General features: G+C 44.8%; 1 protein-coding gene across 2 annotated transcripts in view; it reads right to left on the reverse strand.

Moving 5' to 3' along the window:
* Window positions 1–20,256, reverse strand: part of LOC144695847 (nuclear GTPase SLIP-GC-like) — a 222,811-nt gene that overhangs the window by 15,950 nt on the left and 186,605 nt on the right. For both annotated transcript variants that reach the window (XM_078566877.1, XM_078566876.1), the window contains 3 exons: window positions 16,584–16,744; window positions 10,853–11,000; window positions 4,293–4,401 (listed from right to left, as the gene is read on the reverse strand). In XM_078566877.1, the coding sequence (XP_078423003.1) occupies window positions 4,293–4,401; window positions 10,853–11,000; window positions 16,584–16,744 (418 nt within the window). The remainder of the gene's footprint in view (window positions 1–4,292; window positions 4,402–10,852; window positions 11,001–16,583; window positions 16,745–20,256) is intronic.

Here is a 20,256-nt window from a genome sequence, read left to right on the forward strand (position 1 = left end):
AGGCGGTTGGGGCCAGGGAACTGGAAATTGTTGATGTGACGTAAGGTGTCAGAGGAATCACAGATGTAGGTGGGAAGGGAATGAACAAGGGGAGAGAGAAGGGAGTCAAGATAGCGAGAAATGAGTTCCGTGGTGCAGGAACAGGCTGACATGATCAGTCTGCCGGGACAGTCCTGTTTGTGGATTTTGGGTAGGAGGTAGAAGCGGGTCATCTAAGATTGGGCGACTATCAGGTTGGAAGCTGTGGAAGAAAGATCTCCAGAGGAGATGAGGTCAGTGACAGTCCTGGAAACAATGGCTTGATGTTCAGTGGTGGGGTCATGGTCCAGGGAGAGGTAGGAGGAAGTGTCTGCGAGTTGACACTCAGCCTCTGCGAGGTAGATGTCTGTGCGCCAGACAACAACAGCACCACCCTTGTCAGCGGGTTTGATGACAATGTTAAGGTTGGACCTGAGAGAACGGAGTGCAGTAAGTTCAGAGAGAGACAGGTTAGAATGGGTGAGAGGAGCAGAGAAATTGAGACGACTAATGTCACGCTGACAATTCTCAATGAAAAGATCAAGAGAAGGTAAGAATCCAGAGGGAGGGGTCCAGGTGGAGGGAGAATATTGGAGGTGGGTGAAAGGATCTGTTGAACGGGGAGAGGACTCCTGCCCAAAGAACTGAGCGCGGAGACGAAGGCGGCGGCATCCAAGGGCCCAAACACTCCTTTCAAGTGAAGCAGCATTTCACTTGCACTTCCCTCAACCTAGTCTACTGCATTCGTTGCTCCCAATGCGGTTTCCTCTACATTGGAGAGACCAAACACAGACTGGGTGACCGCTTTGCAGAACAGCTTCGGTCTGTCCGCAAGCATTACCCAGACCTCCCTGTCGCTTGCCATTTCAACACTCCACCCTGCTCTCATGCCCACATGTCTGTCCTTGGCTTGCTGCATTGTTCCAGTGAAGCTCAACGCAAACTGGAGGAACAGCACCTCATCTTCCAACTAGGCACCTTACAGCCTTCCGGACTGAATATTGAGTTCAACAATTTTAGATCTTGAACTCTCTCCTCCATCCCCACCCTCTTTCCGTTCCTTCCCCCTCCTTTTTGCTTTATCCAATAATTTATATAGATTTTTCTTTTCCCACCTATTTCCATTATTTTTAAATGTATTTCCACCCATTGTTTATCTCTACCTTTTAGCACTTTTAGTATTCCCCCACCCCCACTAGTAATATCTGTACCTTGCTTGTCCTGCTTTCCACTTTTAATTAGCACATTCCTTTAGATAATATCACCACCTTCAACACCTCTTTGACCTTATGTCTGTGACATCTTTTGGTTATCTCCACCTATCACTGGCTGCTTGTCCCAACAACACCACCACCCCCCTTAAACCAGCTTATATTTCACCCCTTTCCTAATTTAACTTAGTTCTGTTGAAGGATCATGAGGACTCGAAACGTCAACTGTGCTCTCCTCCGCCGATGCTGCCAGACCTGCTGAGTTTTTCCAGGTATTTCTGTTTCTGTTTTTGTTACCTTTGATTGTGACTGTGTGTGGGTTAGACCAAAAGGTAGACAAGGAATATTGACACCTTCATTGTAATATGTTGGCTTGCCTTTCAAAAAACAAAGGCTTATGACTGATTGAAAATCTCACGTGGGAGAAACCAACCCAGTCTACTTTTTGAATTACCACAATACCTCCTTAGGGCCATGACTCAACACTATATACAAGGTCACATGATATGGTGGCCATTTTTGCTCCTTGCTAAAGGATATCGCAGAAATTAAAACTGACTTATAGGTTTTTCAAGAGAATTCAAACAGAGAGAGAGTCCTGCAAGTAAAGCCATCAGAACACCACATTCAGCTCAGCAGCCAAGTAATTACCTGCCATATGTTGAAAGAGAAAGAAGGATTCTCTCGCTTCTAACCTGTTCCACCTTCATGTTCACCTCAGAAATCCACCTCTGGGCAGATCAACTATAAGAACCATTATAAATACTGAGAAATCTCTGCTCTTTCAAGACCTTCACTCCAACCAACGCATCAACTCAATAAGAAACATCAGGCTTGCAGCAAAGTATAACTGTATTGAATTCCATTTTTATAATCATTGTTTTACCTTCATTTGTATCTAAATTTTGTGTGTGAGTCAAGTGTGTGGTATGTCACATTTTTGTTAACCTGTGGGGCAACTGTGTGAGAAAGAAAATTACCTTTGCTATTTTTTTAATGCACAAAAGCTTGCTGCTGGGTTATTACAATTGAGTCAATCACTCCAAAAATAAAAAAATGCACACATCCACATACAAATAAATTGATTGCTGGCAAATTAAAAGTAACACCTAAAATTTGTCCTTGACAGTAGAAGTATAAAAACAGATAGCAAAAGTTTCTACAAGTATTCAGAAAGGAAAAGAGTAACAAAAGCGGGTGTTGGTCCTGTGGGGAGTGAGCCTCAGGAATTAATAATGGAAAACAAGGAAATGCGGAAGTGTTGAGCAGGTATTTTGCATCTGCCATCACTGTACAACACTTAGGAAACTTCCCAAAATTACATGAAAGAGAGGGAGGAACTTAAAACAATCACCATCACCAGGGAAAAGGTACTGAGAAAATTATTAGATTTGAAGACTGACAAGTCGCAAGGACCTGATGCCCTGTGTTCTAGGATCTTAAAAGAAGTGGCTGCAGAAATATTAGAGGCATTGGTTATAATTTTCCATAATTCCTTAGATTCTGGAAGGGTCCCAGTGAATTGGAAAATAGCAAATATAACACCTTGAAACAAGAAAGGAGGGAAGCAGAAAGCAGGAAACCGTAAGCCAATTAGCCTATCATCTGTCATAGGGAAATTGATAGAATCCATGATTAAGAGGATATAGCAAGGTACTTATAAAATCGTAATGGGATCAGGAGGAGTCAACATGGGTTTGTGAAAGGGAAATTGTTTTCAACTAACTCTAGAGGTTAGGAATCCTGCGGTGAGTAACTTCACCTCCTGACTCCCCAAAGCCTGTCCACCATTTACAAGGCACAAGTCAGGAGTGTGATGGAATACTCCCCACTTGCCTGAATGAGTGCAACTCCAACACTCAAGAAGCTCGACACCATCCAGGACAAAGCAGCCTACTTGATTGACACCCCATCTACAAATATTCACTCCCTCCACCACCGACACACAGTAGCAGCAGTGTGTACCGTCTACAAGATGCACTGCAGGAATTCACCAAGGCTCATTAGACAGCATCTTCCAAACCCATGACAACTTCCATTGAGAAGGACAAGGGCAGCAGGCATTCACTCCCTCCACCATGTGGATACACAGTGGCAACAATGTGTATAATCAACAAGATGCATTTCAGCAATTCACCAAGTTATCTTTTGACAGTATCCTCCAATCCCACGACCCCTCTAAATGCAGCAGGCACATGGGAACACCACCACCCTTTTTTTCATTCGTTCATGGGATGTGGGCATCGCTGGCTAGGGCAGCATTTGTTGCCCACCCCTAATTGCCCTTGAGAAGGTGGTGGTGAGCTGCCTTCTTGAACTGCTGCAGTCCATGTGATGTAGGTGCACTCACAGGGCTGTTAGGGAGGGAGTTCCAGGATTTTGACCCAGCGACAGTGAAGGAACAGCGATATATTTCCAAGTCAGGATGGTGAGTGACTTGGAGGGGAACTTCCAGGTGGTGGTGTTCCCCTTGCATCTGCTGCCCTTATCCTTCTAAATGGTAGTGATTATGGGTTTGGAAGGTGCTGTCGAAGGAGCCTTGGTGAGTTTCTGCAGTGCATCTTATAGATGGTACACACTGCTGCTACTGTGCATCAGTGCTGGATGGAGTGAATGTTTGTGGATGTGGTGCCAATCAAGTGGCTGCTTTGTCCTAGATGGTGTCAAGCTCCTTGGAGCTGCACTCATCCTGGCAAGTGGAGAGTATTCCATCTCAATCCTGTTTTGTACCTTATAGATAGTGGACAAGCTTTGAGGAGTCAGGAGGTGAGTTACTCATCTCAGAATTCCAAGCCTCTGACTTGCTCTTGTAGCTGCAGTATTAATATGGCTGGTTCAGTTCAGTTTCTGGTCAATGATAACCCCTTGATAGTGGGAGATTCAGCAATGGTAATGTCACTGAGTGTCAAGAGGAGATGGTTAGATCTTTCCATTGGAGATAGTCATTGACTCTGTAACACACTGTGCCCCTGTACCAGTGTTTAACTCCTAGCTACCTGTAACACATCATACTCCCATACTGCATGTGTTTTGGCATGGCCAGTTATCTAAAACGGACAGTACCTTCGTATGCTGGTTTCATTGAACTTTGTACAGACAAAATAGCTGCTTTATAAATGTGCTGCTTCCTTTCAATTATCTGCCTCTCAAGATCGTTTAATAATCCATTGAGCTGTAACAAGAGTTAAAAGTCATTAAAATCACATTGTATATCGTGCAAGGTGTGAGACAATGCAGTAAATTTGTAAATGTGCAGAGCTCCTGTTTCATTTTGTCAGCAATAACAAGTGTTCCATTCAATGTGAAGTTGGCATTATTTTCTTGACGTTGCATTAAAACTCTGTGATATTGGCGGGGGGGTGGGTGTGCAGGTGTTTGGTATTGAGTGGGAAACCCTTCAAGGTCCTGCCAATATTCATAGCAGAACGTTAAGATAATCATTTTTCTCTTCCATTTCTCACCGTGGAGCAGGGAACTAACAGCAGGAGGCCACTGGGCACAAAACCTGGCAATCAGGAAAAAGGGATAAAGCCTGGGATCGGAATTATTTGGGATTGGGAGTTGTTGATCACAAAATCCCTTCTTAACACATTTCACAGGCCGGTTTTTCTAGCAATGGAAATGTTAAATTTAAATCAAGCTTCCAATGCACTGTGGTAGCCTGATTTGTCTTGCCTGTCAATTTTTGTTCCCCGCCTTTTAATTTTTGAAGCTACAGCCCCCTCCCACCAAAGTCATTTCTAGTCGCTGTCAATTTCTGTCATTCTGCCATTGTAATCTTGCTGGGCAATTGCCATTGCTGCAGAGAGAGGGCACAGCCCTATCCCATCAGGGATTCCAAGAGACTCCACGAGGATGTTTCCACAGGCCTGTGTCTGTGCAAATGTTAATATTAATAAACTGAGAAGAACTATGCATACAATCTTAATGATCTGGGTGTGACAGTACCAGCCTTCTGCCCCAGGATATTGCGGATACAATTTCAAAATTTACAGGTGACACAAAACTTGGAAGTATAGTGATCTGTGAGGAGGATAGTGATGGACTTCATAGACATGCTGGTGGAATAGGCAAATGCAGAGAGGTGCAAGTGAAACATTGGGGACAATTTTCTCCCCGTCATGGGGATTGTGCGGGGGCGGGCGTGCAGCCGATCAGCGCCCGCGATCGGCTGAGTGCCGCCAGTTTACGTGGGTGGGTGAATTAAGACCCGCCCAGCGTGACGTGCGCCCAGAAGCGCTGTGCAGGCGAGGGGGTTGCTTGAGTCACATGTGCGCGAAAGAGCGCAGAAATCTCCCTGAGGCACAGAGGTGCCTCAGGGAGATTACTTTCACTTATAAAACATTGATTGAAGGTCAAAAAAAATTTAAGCACATGTCCCCTCATGTGAAACTGTGACATGACCTGTAACATGTCCATTAATTTTATTAAACATCTTTCAAACACTATAAAAACGTTCATGAAACCTCATCCTGCCTGTGGATGAGGTTCCGTGAAAAATGCGAAGGCTACCTGGGCTCTTCACCTGCCTGTCAACTTAAGGTTGGACGGGCAGCTCAGCTATTGCTTTCCCCATCCACCACTACTCTCCTCCATCTGGCTGAACTTGTTCTCTCACTGAACAATTTCTCCTTAAACTCGTCTCACTTCCTCCAAATAAATGGTGTGGCTATGGGTACCCGCATGGGTCCCAGTTATGCCTGTCTCTTTTTGAGGCATGTGGAACATTCCTTGTTCTTTCTCCGGTACATCGATAACTGCTTCGGTGCCACTTCATGTTCTCATCTGGATCTGGAAAAATTTATTAATTTTGCTTCCAATTTCCACCCCTCCAATCATTTTCACATGGTCCATCACTGACACTTCCCTTCCCTTCCTTGACCTCTCTGTCTCAATTTATGGTGATAGACTGTCCACCAATATTCATTACAAGCCTACCGACTCCCACAGCTACCTCGACTACAGCTCCTCACACCCCACTTCCTGTAAGGACTTCATCCCATTCTCTCAGTTCCTTTGCCTCCGTTGCATCTGTTCTGATATTGCCACTTTCCAAAACAGTACCTCTGACATGTCTTCCTTCTTCCTTAACCGAGGTTTTCCACCTACGGTGGTTGACAGGGCCCTCAATCGTGTCCGTCCCATCTCCCGCGCATCCGCCCTCACTCCTTCCTCTCCCTCCCAGAACCATGATAGGGTCCCCCTTGTCCTCACTTATCACCCCACCAGCCTCCGCATTCAAAGGATCATCCTCCGCCATTTCCGCCAACTCCAGCATGATGCCACCACCAAACACATTTTCCTTCACACCCCTGGCAGCATTCTGCAGGGATCGTTCCCTCTGGGACACCCTGGTCCACTCCTCCATCACCCCCGACACCTCAACCCCCTCCCATGGCACCTTCCCATGCAACCGCAGAAGGTGCAACACCTGCCCCTTTACTTCCCCTCTCCTCACCATCCAAGGGCCCAAACATTCCTTTCAAGTGAAGCAGCACTTCACTTGCACTTCCCTCAATTTAGTCTACTGCATTCGCTGCTCCCAATGCGGTTTCCTCTACATTGGAGAGACCAAACGCAGACTGGGTGACCACTTTGTGGAACACCTTCAGTCTGTCTGCAAGCATTACCCAGACCTCCCTGTCTCTTGCCATTTCAACACTCCACCCTGCTCTCATGCCCACGTGTCCGTCCTTGGCCTGCTGCAATGTTCCAGTGAAGCTCAAAGCAAACTGAAGGAACAGCACCTCATCTTCCGACTAGGTACTTTACAGTCTTCCCGACTTAACATTGAGTTCAACAACTTCAGTTCATGAACTCTCTCCCCCATCCCCACCCCCTTTCCGATCCACCTTTTTCCAATAATTTATCATTTTAAAAATATATATTTCTTTTCCCACCTATTTCTATTATTTTTAAATTTATTTCCATCTATTGTTTTATCTCCATCTTTTAGCCTATTTCGATCCCTTCCACCCACCCCCACTAGGGCTATCTGTACCTTGCTCGTCCTGCTTTCTACCCTTAATGTCACCATTAGCACATTCCTTAGATAATATCACCACCGTCAACACCCCTTTGTCCTTTTGTCTACGACATCTTTGGCAATCTCCACCTATTACTGGCCCTCTATCCAGCTCTACCTGTCCCACCCCCCTCAAACAGCTTATATTTCACCTCATTTCTATATTTCCTTAGTTCTGTTGAAGAGTCATACGGACTTGAAACGTTAACTGTATTCCTCTCCGCAGATGCTGTCAGACCCGCTGAGTTTTTCCAGGTATTTTTGTTTTTGTTTCAGCTTTTGCTTTATTGGCTTTTTAAATGGCCTTAATAGGCCTTTGACGGTTCAGCGAGCACGTAGCCGTGTTGGCTGCACACCTACTGAACTGAAAATCTAAATGACGCGCAGTGACGTTGTAATGCATGCCTGCTGACACCGCGCCCCCGGTCACCGAGCTGAAGATTCTGCCCATTGTGTTAGGAAGAATAAGTAGAGGTAATAGAAAATAGAAGGCACAATTCTAAATGGGGTGCAGGAGCAGAGCGTATATGTGCCCAAATCATGGCAGGACAAAATGAGAAAGTGGTTAGAAACTGAGGCATCTCTCTACCTCCCAATCGTAATCAGCCATGCATACACGCACACACTCCCAAACCTCCTGTCCCCACATTCATTCACTCATCAGCCCCTCTTGCCAACACCACCCTCCCCCTACCACACACCCACACACTTGTTTTTTATTCATTCACAGGATGCGGGTGTCACTGACTGGGCCAGTATTTATTGCCTATCCTTACTTTCCCTTGAGAAGGTGGTGATGAGCTGCCTTCTTGAACCGCTGCAGCCCATGTGGTAGGTACACCCACAGTTCTGTTAGGGAGGGAGTTCCAGAATTTTGATCCAGCAACAGTGATGGAATGGCGATACATTTCCAATCAGGATTGTGAGCGGCTTGAAGGGGAACTTTCAGGTGGTGGTGTTCCCATTTATCTGCTGCCCTTGTCCTTCTAGGTGGTAGTGGTCATGGGTTTGGAAGGTGCTGTTGAAGGAGCCTTGGTGAATTTCTGTACTGCATCTTGTAGATGATACACACTACTGCTATTGTGTGTCGGTGGTGGAGGGAGTGAATGTTTGAGGATGTGATGCCAATCAAGCGGGCTGCTTTGTCCTGGATATTATCAAGCTTCTTGAGTGTTTGGGAGCTGCACTCATCCAGGCAAGTGGGGAGTATTCCATCACACTCCTGACTTGTGCCTTGTAGGTGGTGGACAGGCTTTGGGGAGTCAGGAGGTGAGTTACTCGTCACACTATTCCTAGCCCCTAACCTGCTCTGGTAGCCACAGTATTTATATGGCTAGTCCAGTTCAATTTCTAGTCAATGGTAACCCCCAGGAAGTTGGTAGTGGGGGTGTCAGTCATGGTAATGCCATCGAACATCAAGGGGCATGGTTTGATTCTCTCTTGTTGGAGCTGGTCATTACCTGACACTTGTTTGGTGCGAATGTTACTTGCCACTTGTCAGCGCAAGCCTGCATATTGTTCAGGTCTTGCTGCATTTGGACATGGACTGCTTCAGTATCTGAGGAGTCACAAATGGTGCTGAACATTGTGCAATCATCAACAAACATCCCCACTTCTAACTTTTTGATGGAAGGAAGGTCATAGACAAAGTAGCTGAAGATGGTTGGGCCTGGGTCACTACCTTGAGGAAATTCTGCAGTGATGTCCTGGAGCTGAGATGACTGACCTCCAACAACCACAACCATCTTCCTTTGTGCTCGGTATGACTCCAACCAGCGGAGAGTTTCCCCCTGATTCCCATTGACTCAGTTTTGCTAGGGCTCCTTGATGCTACACTCGGTCAAATGCTACCTTGGTGTCAAGGGCAGTCACACTCACCTCACCTCAGGAGTTCAGGTCTTTTTAATCATATTTGAACCAAGGTTGTAAAGAGCTCAGGAACTGAGTGACCCTGGCAGAACCCAAACTGGGTGTCATGAGCAGGTTATTGCTTAGCAAGTGTCGCTTGATAGCACTGTTGATGACCCCTTCCATTACTTTACTGATGATCGAGAGTAGACTGCTTGTGTGGTAATTGGCTGGGTTGGATTTGTCCTGCTTTTTGTGGACAGGACTAACCTGGGCAATTTTCCACATAGCCGGGTAGATGACAGCGTTGTAGCTGTTCTGGAACAGCTTAGCTAGGGGCACGGCAAGTTCTGGAGCACAAGTCTTCAGTACTATTGCCGGAATATTGCCAGGGCCCATAGCCTTTGCAGTATCCAGTGTCTTCAGCTGTTTCTTGATGTCACCTGGAGTGAATCGAATTGGCTGAAGACTGGCAGCTGTGATGCTGGGGACCTCCGGAGGAGGCCAAGATGGACTATCTACTCAGCACTTCTGGCTGAAGATTGTTGTGAATGATTCAGCCTTATCTTTTGCACTGCTGTGCTGGGCTCCCCCATCATTGAGGATGGGGATATTTGTGGAGCCTGCTCCTCCAATGAGTTGTTTAATTGTCCACCACCATTCATGACTGGATGTGGCAGGACTGTAGAGCTTAGATCTGATCCATTAGTTGTGGGATCGCTGAGTTCTGTCTTTCACTTGCTCCTTATGCTGCTACACTCAGCTACACTCTTCCCATTTCCTCCTTTTGGTTGAGTTGCCAGCATCTGCGAGGTAGAGTCACGATCTTGGAGTAAGAAACTTGGGCAACAGGATGATGGGCAAAAACACAGCTGGTTTTTCCTGCACTCCGTTAGAGACTGAGTTACTTGCCAGCTTCCAGCTGCACACATACACCCTGGGACCACTCAAATTCATTGTTAAAAGTGGTTTGTGATGTCAAAGTGGGCTTTGGCTCACTGTCCACCCCATGCTGTTTGACAGCATCGGTCCAGTGGGTCAGGACTGTCGCATCAGAGCCTCCAAACTGGGTTGCCTCCTCCCCAAAGTCACCATTGCTGCCTTATGTGAGTCCTAGAGTCATAGAGGTCCACAGCACAGAAAAAGGCCCTTCAGCCCATCCAGTCTGCACCAGTCAAACAAGTACCTAACTATTCTAATCACATTTTCCACCACGAGGCCCATAGCCTTGTATGCCATGGCATCACAAGTGCACATCCAAATGCTTCTTAAATGTTATGAGGGTTTCTGCCTCTACCATCCTTTCAGTCAGTGAGTTCCAGATTCCCACCACCCTCTGGGAGAGGGGAGCTCTGTGACCCCGTCAGGAGTTGCAACCCATAGTTTGGAAATCTCTGTTCTAAAGTCTTCAGCTCCTTCCTAGGGTGTGATGACCCAAACTGGACATAATACACCAGTTGAGGCAGAACCAGCATTTTGTAACTTCCTTGTGCTTGTACTCTATGCCTCAATTTCTAAAGCCTGAGGTGCCATTGGCCTATTTAGCCACTTTCTCATCCTGCAGCCTTCCATAATTTGTGCACGTATACACCCAGGTCCCTCTGCCCCTGCACCCCATTTAGGATTGTGCCTCTTATTTTATATTACCTCTACTTATTCTTCCTAACACAATGTTTCACTTGCACCTCTCTGCATCTGCCCATTCCACCAGCCTGTCTATGCTCTCTTGAAGCCTTCCAACTCCACTTACCTCAGTTTTCATGAAATTCTGTCGGCATTCCCAAACCCTTGCATCATCTGTAGATTTGGTGGGAAGAGGCTGATCTATAACGTTTGTCAGTGTTAAGTTAATACGATTCAATTGTCCTTTCATCGAAGCCCTTCTACCTCTGTTAAGCCTATTGAACCAAGTAGGATACATCAAATCGTCAGAAAGTCTAATCCTCAGGTCTACACCAAATTTAGCATTTGTAATTTTCTCACTCTTTGCACCTTCACACAGACAGATTAGAAACACCTGGGCCATTTGGACTAATCTTATTTGTGAAGAGGGGAGAAGGGTGGGGACAGAGAGAGAGATGGAGAGATGAGACAGGGTACCCATTTGCAGCTATTAGCCTGTGGTCCTCAGCATGGCAGACTAACACAAATCAGCTTTGAGCAAAGCAAGTTACCTGTGGCCTCGAGTACTTCATAATTTCCTTATGAAAGGCCAGCAGCAGGCTCGGGTCTCATTCTAATGAGAAGATCATCCTGAAATCTGCAACATATCTGAACAGAGGCATGTGTAGCATGATCCCTGTATGTCCATCAATTTGGCATTGGACAAACTGTGATATGTTAGAATGATAAAATAATATAGCACATGAGGAGGCCATTTGGTCTATCATGTCTTGCCGGCTCCTTCCAGAGCTATCCAATTGGTCCCATTCTCCTCTCCTTTCCCCCTTCAAATATTCATTCATTTCCCTTTTGACAGTTATTGAATCTGCTTGCACATCCTTTTCAGACAGTACATTCCAGATCACAACAACTTGCTGCACTTTCCATGAATTTTAATTCATCCAAAACTCTGCTGCCTGGATCCTAATTCACACAAAGTTCCATTCACTATTAATCCTGTGCTCACAAACACACATTGGCTTTTGCTCTGGAATTGCCTCAATTTTAAAATCTCATCCTTGTCTTCAAATCTCTCCATGAACTCGACTCTCCCTATCTCCATGATCTCCTCCACTCATATAATCCTCCAAGATATCTGCATTTCTCCAATGCTGGCCTTTTGTGCATCCCTGCTATTATTCGTTCCAACATTAGCACCTATGCCTCCTACTACCAAGGCCTTAAACTTTGAAATTTCTTCTCTAAACCTCTCCATCTCTCCACCTCTGTCTCTCCTTCCTCTCTCATTTCAGGCATTCATCAAAACCTCTCTCTTTGATCAAACTTCTGGACACCTGTTCAAATATCTCCTTATGTGACTCAGTGTCCAAGTTTGCTTCATCGCTCTCCTTGGGCCATTTTACTATGCCAAAGGTGCTAAGTAAATAGAAGTTGTTGAAATGTGAAAAAGAATCCTCACATTGCCTTTGGTTCTTTTACCAATTACCTTAAATCTGTCACCTTGTTACTGTCCCTCTGCCACTGGAAACAGTTTCCCCTTACTCACTCTGTCTAACCCTTACAGGATTTTGAACAATTCTATCAAATCTCTTCTTAACAATACTTGTCTATTTGAACAATCCCAGCTTCTGCAATGAGTCCACATAATTGAAATATCTCATCCATGGTAGCATTCTAGTAAATCCCTTCCACACCCGTCCCATGGCTTTCACGTGCTTCCTCAAGTGCACTGCCCAGGATGCAACATTGTACCGGAAATTACGGCAGGTGGAGTGGGTGTTTGTGGGTTAGATTGTCTATCTATATTCCTGCCAATCCATGTGACTGGACAATTGACCAATCAGAGTGACTGGGAGGGAGGAACTTAAAACAATCGTGGTGTTCTGCAGGGATCAGTGCTGGGACTTTTGCTGTTTGTAGTATACGTAAATGATTTGGAGGAAAATGTAACTGGGCTAATTAGTAAGTTTGCAGACAACACTAAGGTTGGAGGAGTTGCAGATAGTGAAGAGGATTGTCAAAGGATACAACGGGATATAGATTGGTTGGAGACTTGGGCGGAGAAATGGCAGATGGAGTTTAATCCGGACAAATGCGAGGTAATGCATTTTGGAAGGTCTAATACAGGAAGGAATTATACAGTAAATGGCAGAACCCTTAAGTGCATCAACGGGCAGAGGGATCTGGGTGTACAGGTCCACAGGTCACTGAAAGTGGCAACGCAGGTGGATAAGGTAGTCAGGAAGGCATATGGCATGCTTGCTTTCATCGGCAGGGGTATTGAGTATAAAAGCTGGGAAGTCATGCTGCAGCTGTATAGAACCTTGGTTAGGCCACACTTGGAATATTGGGTGCAATTCTGGTCGCCACATTATCAGAAGGATATGGAGGTGTTGGAGAGGGTGCAGAGGAGGTTTATCAGGATGCTGCCTGGTCTGGAGGTTATTAGCTACGAGGAGAGGTTGGAGAAGCTCAGATTGTTCTCACTAGAGCGACGGAGATTGAGGGGCGACTTGATAGAAGTTTACAAAATTATGAGTGGCATGGACAGAGTAGATAGTCAGAAGCTTTTTCCCAGTGTGGAAGAGTCAATTACTAGGGGACATACATTTAAGGTGAGAGGAGAAAACTTTAGAGGAGATGTGCGGGGCAAGTTTTTTACGCAGAGGGTAGTGAGTGTCTGGAATTCGCTGCCAGAGGAGGTGGTAGAAGCAGGTACAATAGTGGTGTTTAAGAAGCAGCTTGACAAATACATGAATAGGATGGGAATAGGGGGATACGGACCCCGCAAGTGCAAAATGTTTTAGTTTGACAGGCAAAATGATCGGCGCAGGCTTGGAGGGCCGAAGGGCCTGTTCCTGTGCTGTACTTTTCTTTGTTATCACTACAGAAAAAGTACTATCACAAATCACAGAATAGTTACAGCACAGAAGAAGGAAATTCAGCCCATTGTGTCTGTGCTGGCCCTCTGAAGGAATAAGTCATTTCGTGCCACACCCCTGTCTTTTCTCTACAGCCCTGCATGTCTCCTTTTCAGATAATGATCCAATTCCCTTTTGAATCCTCCACCACACTCTCAGGAAGTACATTCCAGATCCTAACCACTTGCTGCGTAAAAATGTTTTTCCTTATGTCACCATTGCTTATTTTGCCAATTACCTTAAACCTGTGCCCTCTGGTTCTCGATCCTTCCACCAATGGGAACAGTTTCTCCCTATATACTCTGTCCAGACCCCTCATGATTTTGAATACCTCTATCAGGTCTGCTCTTAGTATGCTCTTGTCCAACAAGACCAGTCCCAACTTCTCCAATCTATCTACATAACTGAAGTTCCTCATTCCTGGAACCATTCTCGTGAATCTTTTCTGCATTCTCTCTAATGCCTTCACATGCTTCCTCAATTGCGGTGCCCAGAACTGGACTCAATGTACTGGGGAGTGCAGTCAGAGCCAAATCCATGGCATCACGGCTGGCTCAGCTGTAGAGGGGACATGCAGAACACTGGAAGTGCAATAGTGAAAGGAGATTCACTAGTTAAGAGAACAGTCATGCATTTCTGCGGCTTCAGATGTCAATCTAGGATGGCCCTGGTGCCAGGGTCAGGATGTAACTGAGTGGCCGAGCACCCTGAGTGGGGAGGGTGAGCAGCCAGTGGCTGTGGTCCATATTGGTACCAATGACATAGGTAGAAAGAGGGATGTGGTCCTGCAGTCAGAACTTAGGGAGCAAGTTAGTTTAAATCCTCCCAACTAGCACTAGCAGATACTGGGAGAAACAGATAGCACTAGAGTAGGAAACATTAAAGTATTGGGCGGGTTCAAAGTAAGAGGGAAAGTCTAAATCCAGGTTACCATGCATATATGTGAATGCACGGAGGTTGGTAAATAAGATTGGTGAGTTACAGGCACAGATTGCCATGTGGAAATATGATATTGTGGCTATAACAGAGACCTGGCTCAAAGAAGGGCAGGACTGGGTGTTAAATGTTCCTAGGTTGAAGGTGTGAGTTCAGATATGGGCAGCAGGATCTTTGATGAGCTGAAATTTACAGAGAATGTGAGGTGGGAGGCCTTGCCATTAACATTGGCAAGTCTGGAGGTAAGAAAATGTGGATGAGAGTTTTAGTAGCAGGCGGGTTGAGGCGGGGGCTGGGAAGAGCAACTTTACGGAGGTGGAAGAAACTGATCTTGGTGTGGAATGGATATGTGGTTGAAAGTTCATCTCAGTTTGAAATAGGATGTCAAGGTTCTGAACAGTCTGGTTCAGCCTCAGACAGTGACCAGGGAGAGGGATGGAGTCAACGTCTAGGAGAAGGTATTTGTAAACCATGGCGGCTGGGTGGGGGTGGGGGTGCGGTTGGTGGTGCAAAGGTAATGGCTCAGTCTTTCCAACATTTAATTGGAGATGATTTCTGCATGGCCATAGGTGGGTGCTGTCAGCATACACATGGAAACTGGCACTGCTTTTTCGGATGATGTCACCGAGGGGCAGCATATAAATGAGAAATGAGAGGGGCTCTAGGATAAATCCTTGGGGGATTCCAGAAGTACAGCCTGAGAGTGGGAAATGAAGGCATTGCAGGTGATTGCTGGGCTGAATCTGGTGCTGGAGAATGAAGTGGGCCAAATGAACCAAGTGTCCGTGCAGGAACACTCGGGTAAGAGTAATCATTGTGTCATAAGGTTTAGACTAGTAATAGAGAAGTGCAAGGAACAATCTAAAGTAGAACTTCTAGATTGGAAGAGATCTAATTTCAATGGGATGAGAAGAGGTCTAGCCAGGTTAAAATGGGATCAAAGACTGACAGGAAAAACTGTAACAGAACAATGGATGATCTATAAGGAAGAGATATTTCAGGTACAGACTAGGTACATTCCAACAATGGTGAAAAGGAGGGGAAGCAAAACAAGGGTTTCTTGCATAATGAGGGAGATGGAGCAAATGCTGAAACAAAAAAGTGTGTGTCAGGTGAATTCTGTAAGTGCAAGCCAGGTCAAATATAATAGGTTCAGAGAGGAGTGAAGAGGGAAACAGAATTAGAATTCTAATTAAAATAAGACTGGCAAGGAGAGAATATGAGAATAGAATGGCAGTTAACATAAAAGGAACCCAAAAATCTACCAGCATGTAAGTAGTAATTGGGCAGTAAGAGGTGGAGTGGATCTTATCAGGGACAGAGGGTGATTATATGGTTAGAGGTGCCAGGCAAGGCTAGAATACTTAATAAGTACTTTATACTATAAGAGGAATCTGAGAAAATGTCAGTAGAAGTGGAGATGGTGATGGGTGGGGGTCAAAATCGAGAGGCAGAGATACTGGAAAGGCTGGCTATGCTTAGAGTGCATAAGTCACCTGGTCCAGTTGGCTTGCATCCCACATTACTAAAGAGAGTGGGGATAGAGAGAGCAGAAGAAATTGCCAGAGGATTGGAGAGTGACAAATGTGACACCCTTATTCAAGAAAGGATGTAAAAACATTCCTAGCAACTACAGGCAGGTTTGTTTAACTTTAGTTGTGCTTAAGGGCACAGGCCTCACAATGTAAGGGGAATACTATGTCATAGCTTCTCAGGAAACAGGAAATCAGTCATAAAGGAAGGTTTAGAAATATATTATTTGAATGGTAATGTGACACAGCTTCCTGCTCAAGAGCAGGCAATCAGCAACAGTGCAACACAAAATATCTCTGCATTAGTGAAAATAAACGGTATTCGAAGTATCGTCAATGAATTGGACTTCTAACTGCATTTACTAAGACGTGAATCTCAACTTTGTCCGATGGTTAATGATTCCTGGTTGGTCACACCCCACCTCATTGATTAGTTTGTAAGTGTTGTACAGATTAGTAGAATACTTACTGAAGGGTATTTTCAGAAAAAGTATCAATTTCCCGGTAGAGAGACTTTGACAGATCAAAGTTGACATTGATGGGACCAAACCTGGCTGAGTTGTAAACCCCATCGTTTCTACATATCGCCTTCAGTGTCTTGTGGTAACCTTGGTAAGATTTTGCACCTGGCTACAAAAACAAGGATGCCAATATGCACATTAATTTGTGTTTACTACTTAAACCAATGACCATCTTATGTTCTACAGTCACTTTATTTAATGGATACTAAATTATGTCAGGAATGGTTCCAAAGCCTACATCCATTCCAACTGTAAGTGAAAATTGCACAATAAGAGATTGGGGCTAATCAAGTCCTGATGGGGTATGTAGAAGTACAAGATAGGTCAATAATTTTTTGGGTACTAAAAGAATTTTGGGTTGTGGGGATAACAGGGGAGGATGTAGGTGAGTTTAGCCGTGATCTTATTGAATTATACAGACAAATTTATTAGGGTTCTTTTAGGATGTAACAAACAGGCCAGGTCAAGGGGAACCAGGAGATGGTTCCAAAGCGAGTTTACCAAAACTCGCTTTCACAGCCACATCTCCTTCCTCAGTGACTGACTTCAGCTCCTACTTACCCCACGTGGATTCCAGCTGAAGTTCCACACCTATGTTTTGAATCCACCCAGGATTACGGGTAAGTCTGAGATATACAACGTTCCTCAGATCTGATGCTCTTGCCGCATCCTGAGGTCCCCAGTCAGTACCATGTGCTGCCACATGTATACACTTGACCTCTCTCTCCAACACCACCAATTCAACCTATCTCAAAGCTGTCCTGGACCCCAGTATCATTTCATTTTTTGACTCATCCGATGCCTAAACAAGAAACTTTTTCTCTTCCTTTCAGGTGTTAAGGAACACACTCCACCCCTTCCCGTTCCTCTGACCCCAACCCTTCTTCTAATCCCAGCTCTTGCCGTGTATTCACTATACACTCTGACCTTCCCCTCTATGATGCTGAACGATCTGTGCTCAGCGAAGGACTGTTTTATCCCCTTATGCCCTCACCACAATGAATTTCAGACTTGGCGTGATGTTGATCTCCACTCGACCTTCTTTTCTTGAAGGAAAGCAGTACTAACTTCTCCAATCTATCTTCATAACTGAAGTTATTCATTCCTGGGCCTATCCTTGTGAATTTTTTCTGCACTCTCTCCAATGCTGTCACATCCTTCCTAAAGTATAGCGCCCAGAACAGGATGCACTGCTCCAGCTGAGGCCAAACTTGTGCCATATACAAATTCAACATAACCTCTTTGTTTTTGAGCTCTATGCCATTATTAATAAAGCTTAGCATGCAGAATGCTTTATTAGCTTCTCTCAAAACCAGCCCTGCCAACTTCAATGACGTATGCACATGTACACCCAGGTCCCTTTGCTCCTGTACCCTCTTTAAAATTATACCCTTTATTTTATATTATCTCTCCACATTCTTCTGCCAAAATGAATCACTTCACATTTCTCCACATTGAACTTCATCTGCCATCTGTCCACCCATTTCACCATTGTCTTTGTCCCTTTGCAGTTCTATACTATCCTCCTCACAGTTCACAATGCTTCTAAGTCTTGCATCATCCGCAAACTTTGAAATTGTGCCCTGTACACCAAGGTTGATGTCATTAATATATATCAGGAAAAGCAAGGATACCAACACTGATCCCTGGGGAACTCCATTACAATCCTTCCTCTAGCACGAAAAACATCCATTAACCATTATTCTCTGTTCTCTGTCACTCAGCCAACTCCATATCCATGTTGCTACTGTTTCTTTTATTTCATGAGCTATAATTTCGCTCACAAATCTGTTGTGTAGTGCTGTATCAAACGCCTTCCGGAAGTCCATGTACACCACATCAACAGCATTGCTCTCATCAACCCTCTCTGTTACCTGTTCAAAAAACTCAAGCAAATTAGTTAAGCATGATTTTCCCTTAAGAAATCCATGCTGCTTTCCTTATTTAACCCACATTTGTCCATGTGACTATTAATTTTGTCCCAAATTATTGTTTCTAGAAACTTCCCCACGACCAAAGTTAAACTAGTTGGCCTGTGGTTGGTGGGCTTATTTTTACACTCTCTTTTTGAACAAGGGTGTAAGGCTTGCAATTCTCTCCAGTCCTCTGTCCCTACCCTGAATCTACGAGAGACTGAAAAATTATGGTCAATGTCTCTGCAATTTCCACTCTCACTTCCCTCAGTATCCTTGGATGCATCTCATCCAAACCTGGTGCCCTATCACCTTTAGGTACAGATAACCTCTCCTATACCTCCTCCTTTTCAATTTTAAACCCTGAATTACCTGATCTTTTACCAGGGCCTGGGTAACATCTTCCTTGATAAAGATAGATGCAAAGTATTCACTTAATACCCAGTTATGTCCCCTGTTCTCATGTGGCTTTTTGGTCCCGAATTGCCCCCCTCCTCCTTTTGCCCCTCTTTTACTATTTATATGCTGATAGTAGACTTTGGGATTCCCTTTTATTTTAGCTGTCGATCACTTTTCATACTCCCTCTTTGTTTCTCTTATTTGCTTCTTCACCTCCCCTCTGAACCTCCTATATTCAGCTTGGTGTTCAATTGTATTTTCTACCTAACACCTGTTATAACCATTTCAACACACCATTTCAATACACTACCCTGCTCTCATGCCCACATGTCCATCCTTGGCCTGCTGCAGTGTTCCAGTGAAGCCCAACGCAAACTGGAGGAACAGCACCTCATCTTCCGACTAGGCACTTTACAGCCTTCTGGACTTAATATTGAGTTCAACAATTTCAGATCATGGACTTTCTCCTCCATCCCCACCCCCTTTCCGATCCCCCTTTTTCCAATAATTTATAATTTATTTATAATCTTTCTTTTCCCACCTATTTTTAAATTTATTTCGATCTAATGTTTTATCTCCACCTTTTAGCCCATTTCAATCCCTTCCCCCCACCCCACCACCACTCGGGCCATCTGCCACTAGCTTGTCCTGCTTGCTACCCTTAATGTCCCCATTAGCACATCACCATCAACACCCTTTTGTTCTTTTGTCTATGACATCTTCTCTTTGCCTCCACCTATCACTTGCCCCCTATCCAGCTCTACCTGTCTCACCCCCCTCTACCAGCTTATATTTCACCTCATTTCTCCATTTCCTTAGTTCTGATGAAGAGTCATATGGACTCGAAACGTCAACTGTATTCCTCTCCACAGATGCTGTCAGACCTGCTGAGTTTTTCCAGATATTTTTGTTTTTGTTTCAAATTTCTAGCATCCGCAGTATTTTGCTTTTACCTGTTATAAGTATACTTTTCCTTCTTTACCTTAATTTCTAATTCCTTTATCATCCAGGGAGCTCTGGATTTGTTTGCCCTACCTTTCCCTTTTGAGGGAACATACCTTGACTATGCTTGAACCATCTCTTCATTTAAGGTAGCCCATTGTTCAGCTCCTGTTTCTCCTGCCAACCTTTGATTTCAATTTTATTGGCTCAGATCCGTTCTTACCCCATTGAAGTTTGCTTTCCCCCAATTAATTATTCTTACTCTGATTGTTCTTTGCCCTTTTCCATTGCCAGCCTAAACCTTATGATACAATGATCACTGTCCTCCAAATGTTCTCCTACTGACCCACTCTACTTGGTCCCAAAA

This window comes from Cetorhinus maximus, chromosome 21, assembly GCF_964194155.1.
Source record: "Cetorhinus maximus chromosome 21, sCetMax3.hap1.1, whole genome shotgun sequence".
Taxonomy (NCBI): Eukaryota; Metazoa; Chordata; class Chondrichthyes; order Lamniformes; family Cetorhinidae; genus Cetorhinus; species Cetorhinus maximus.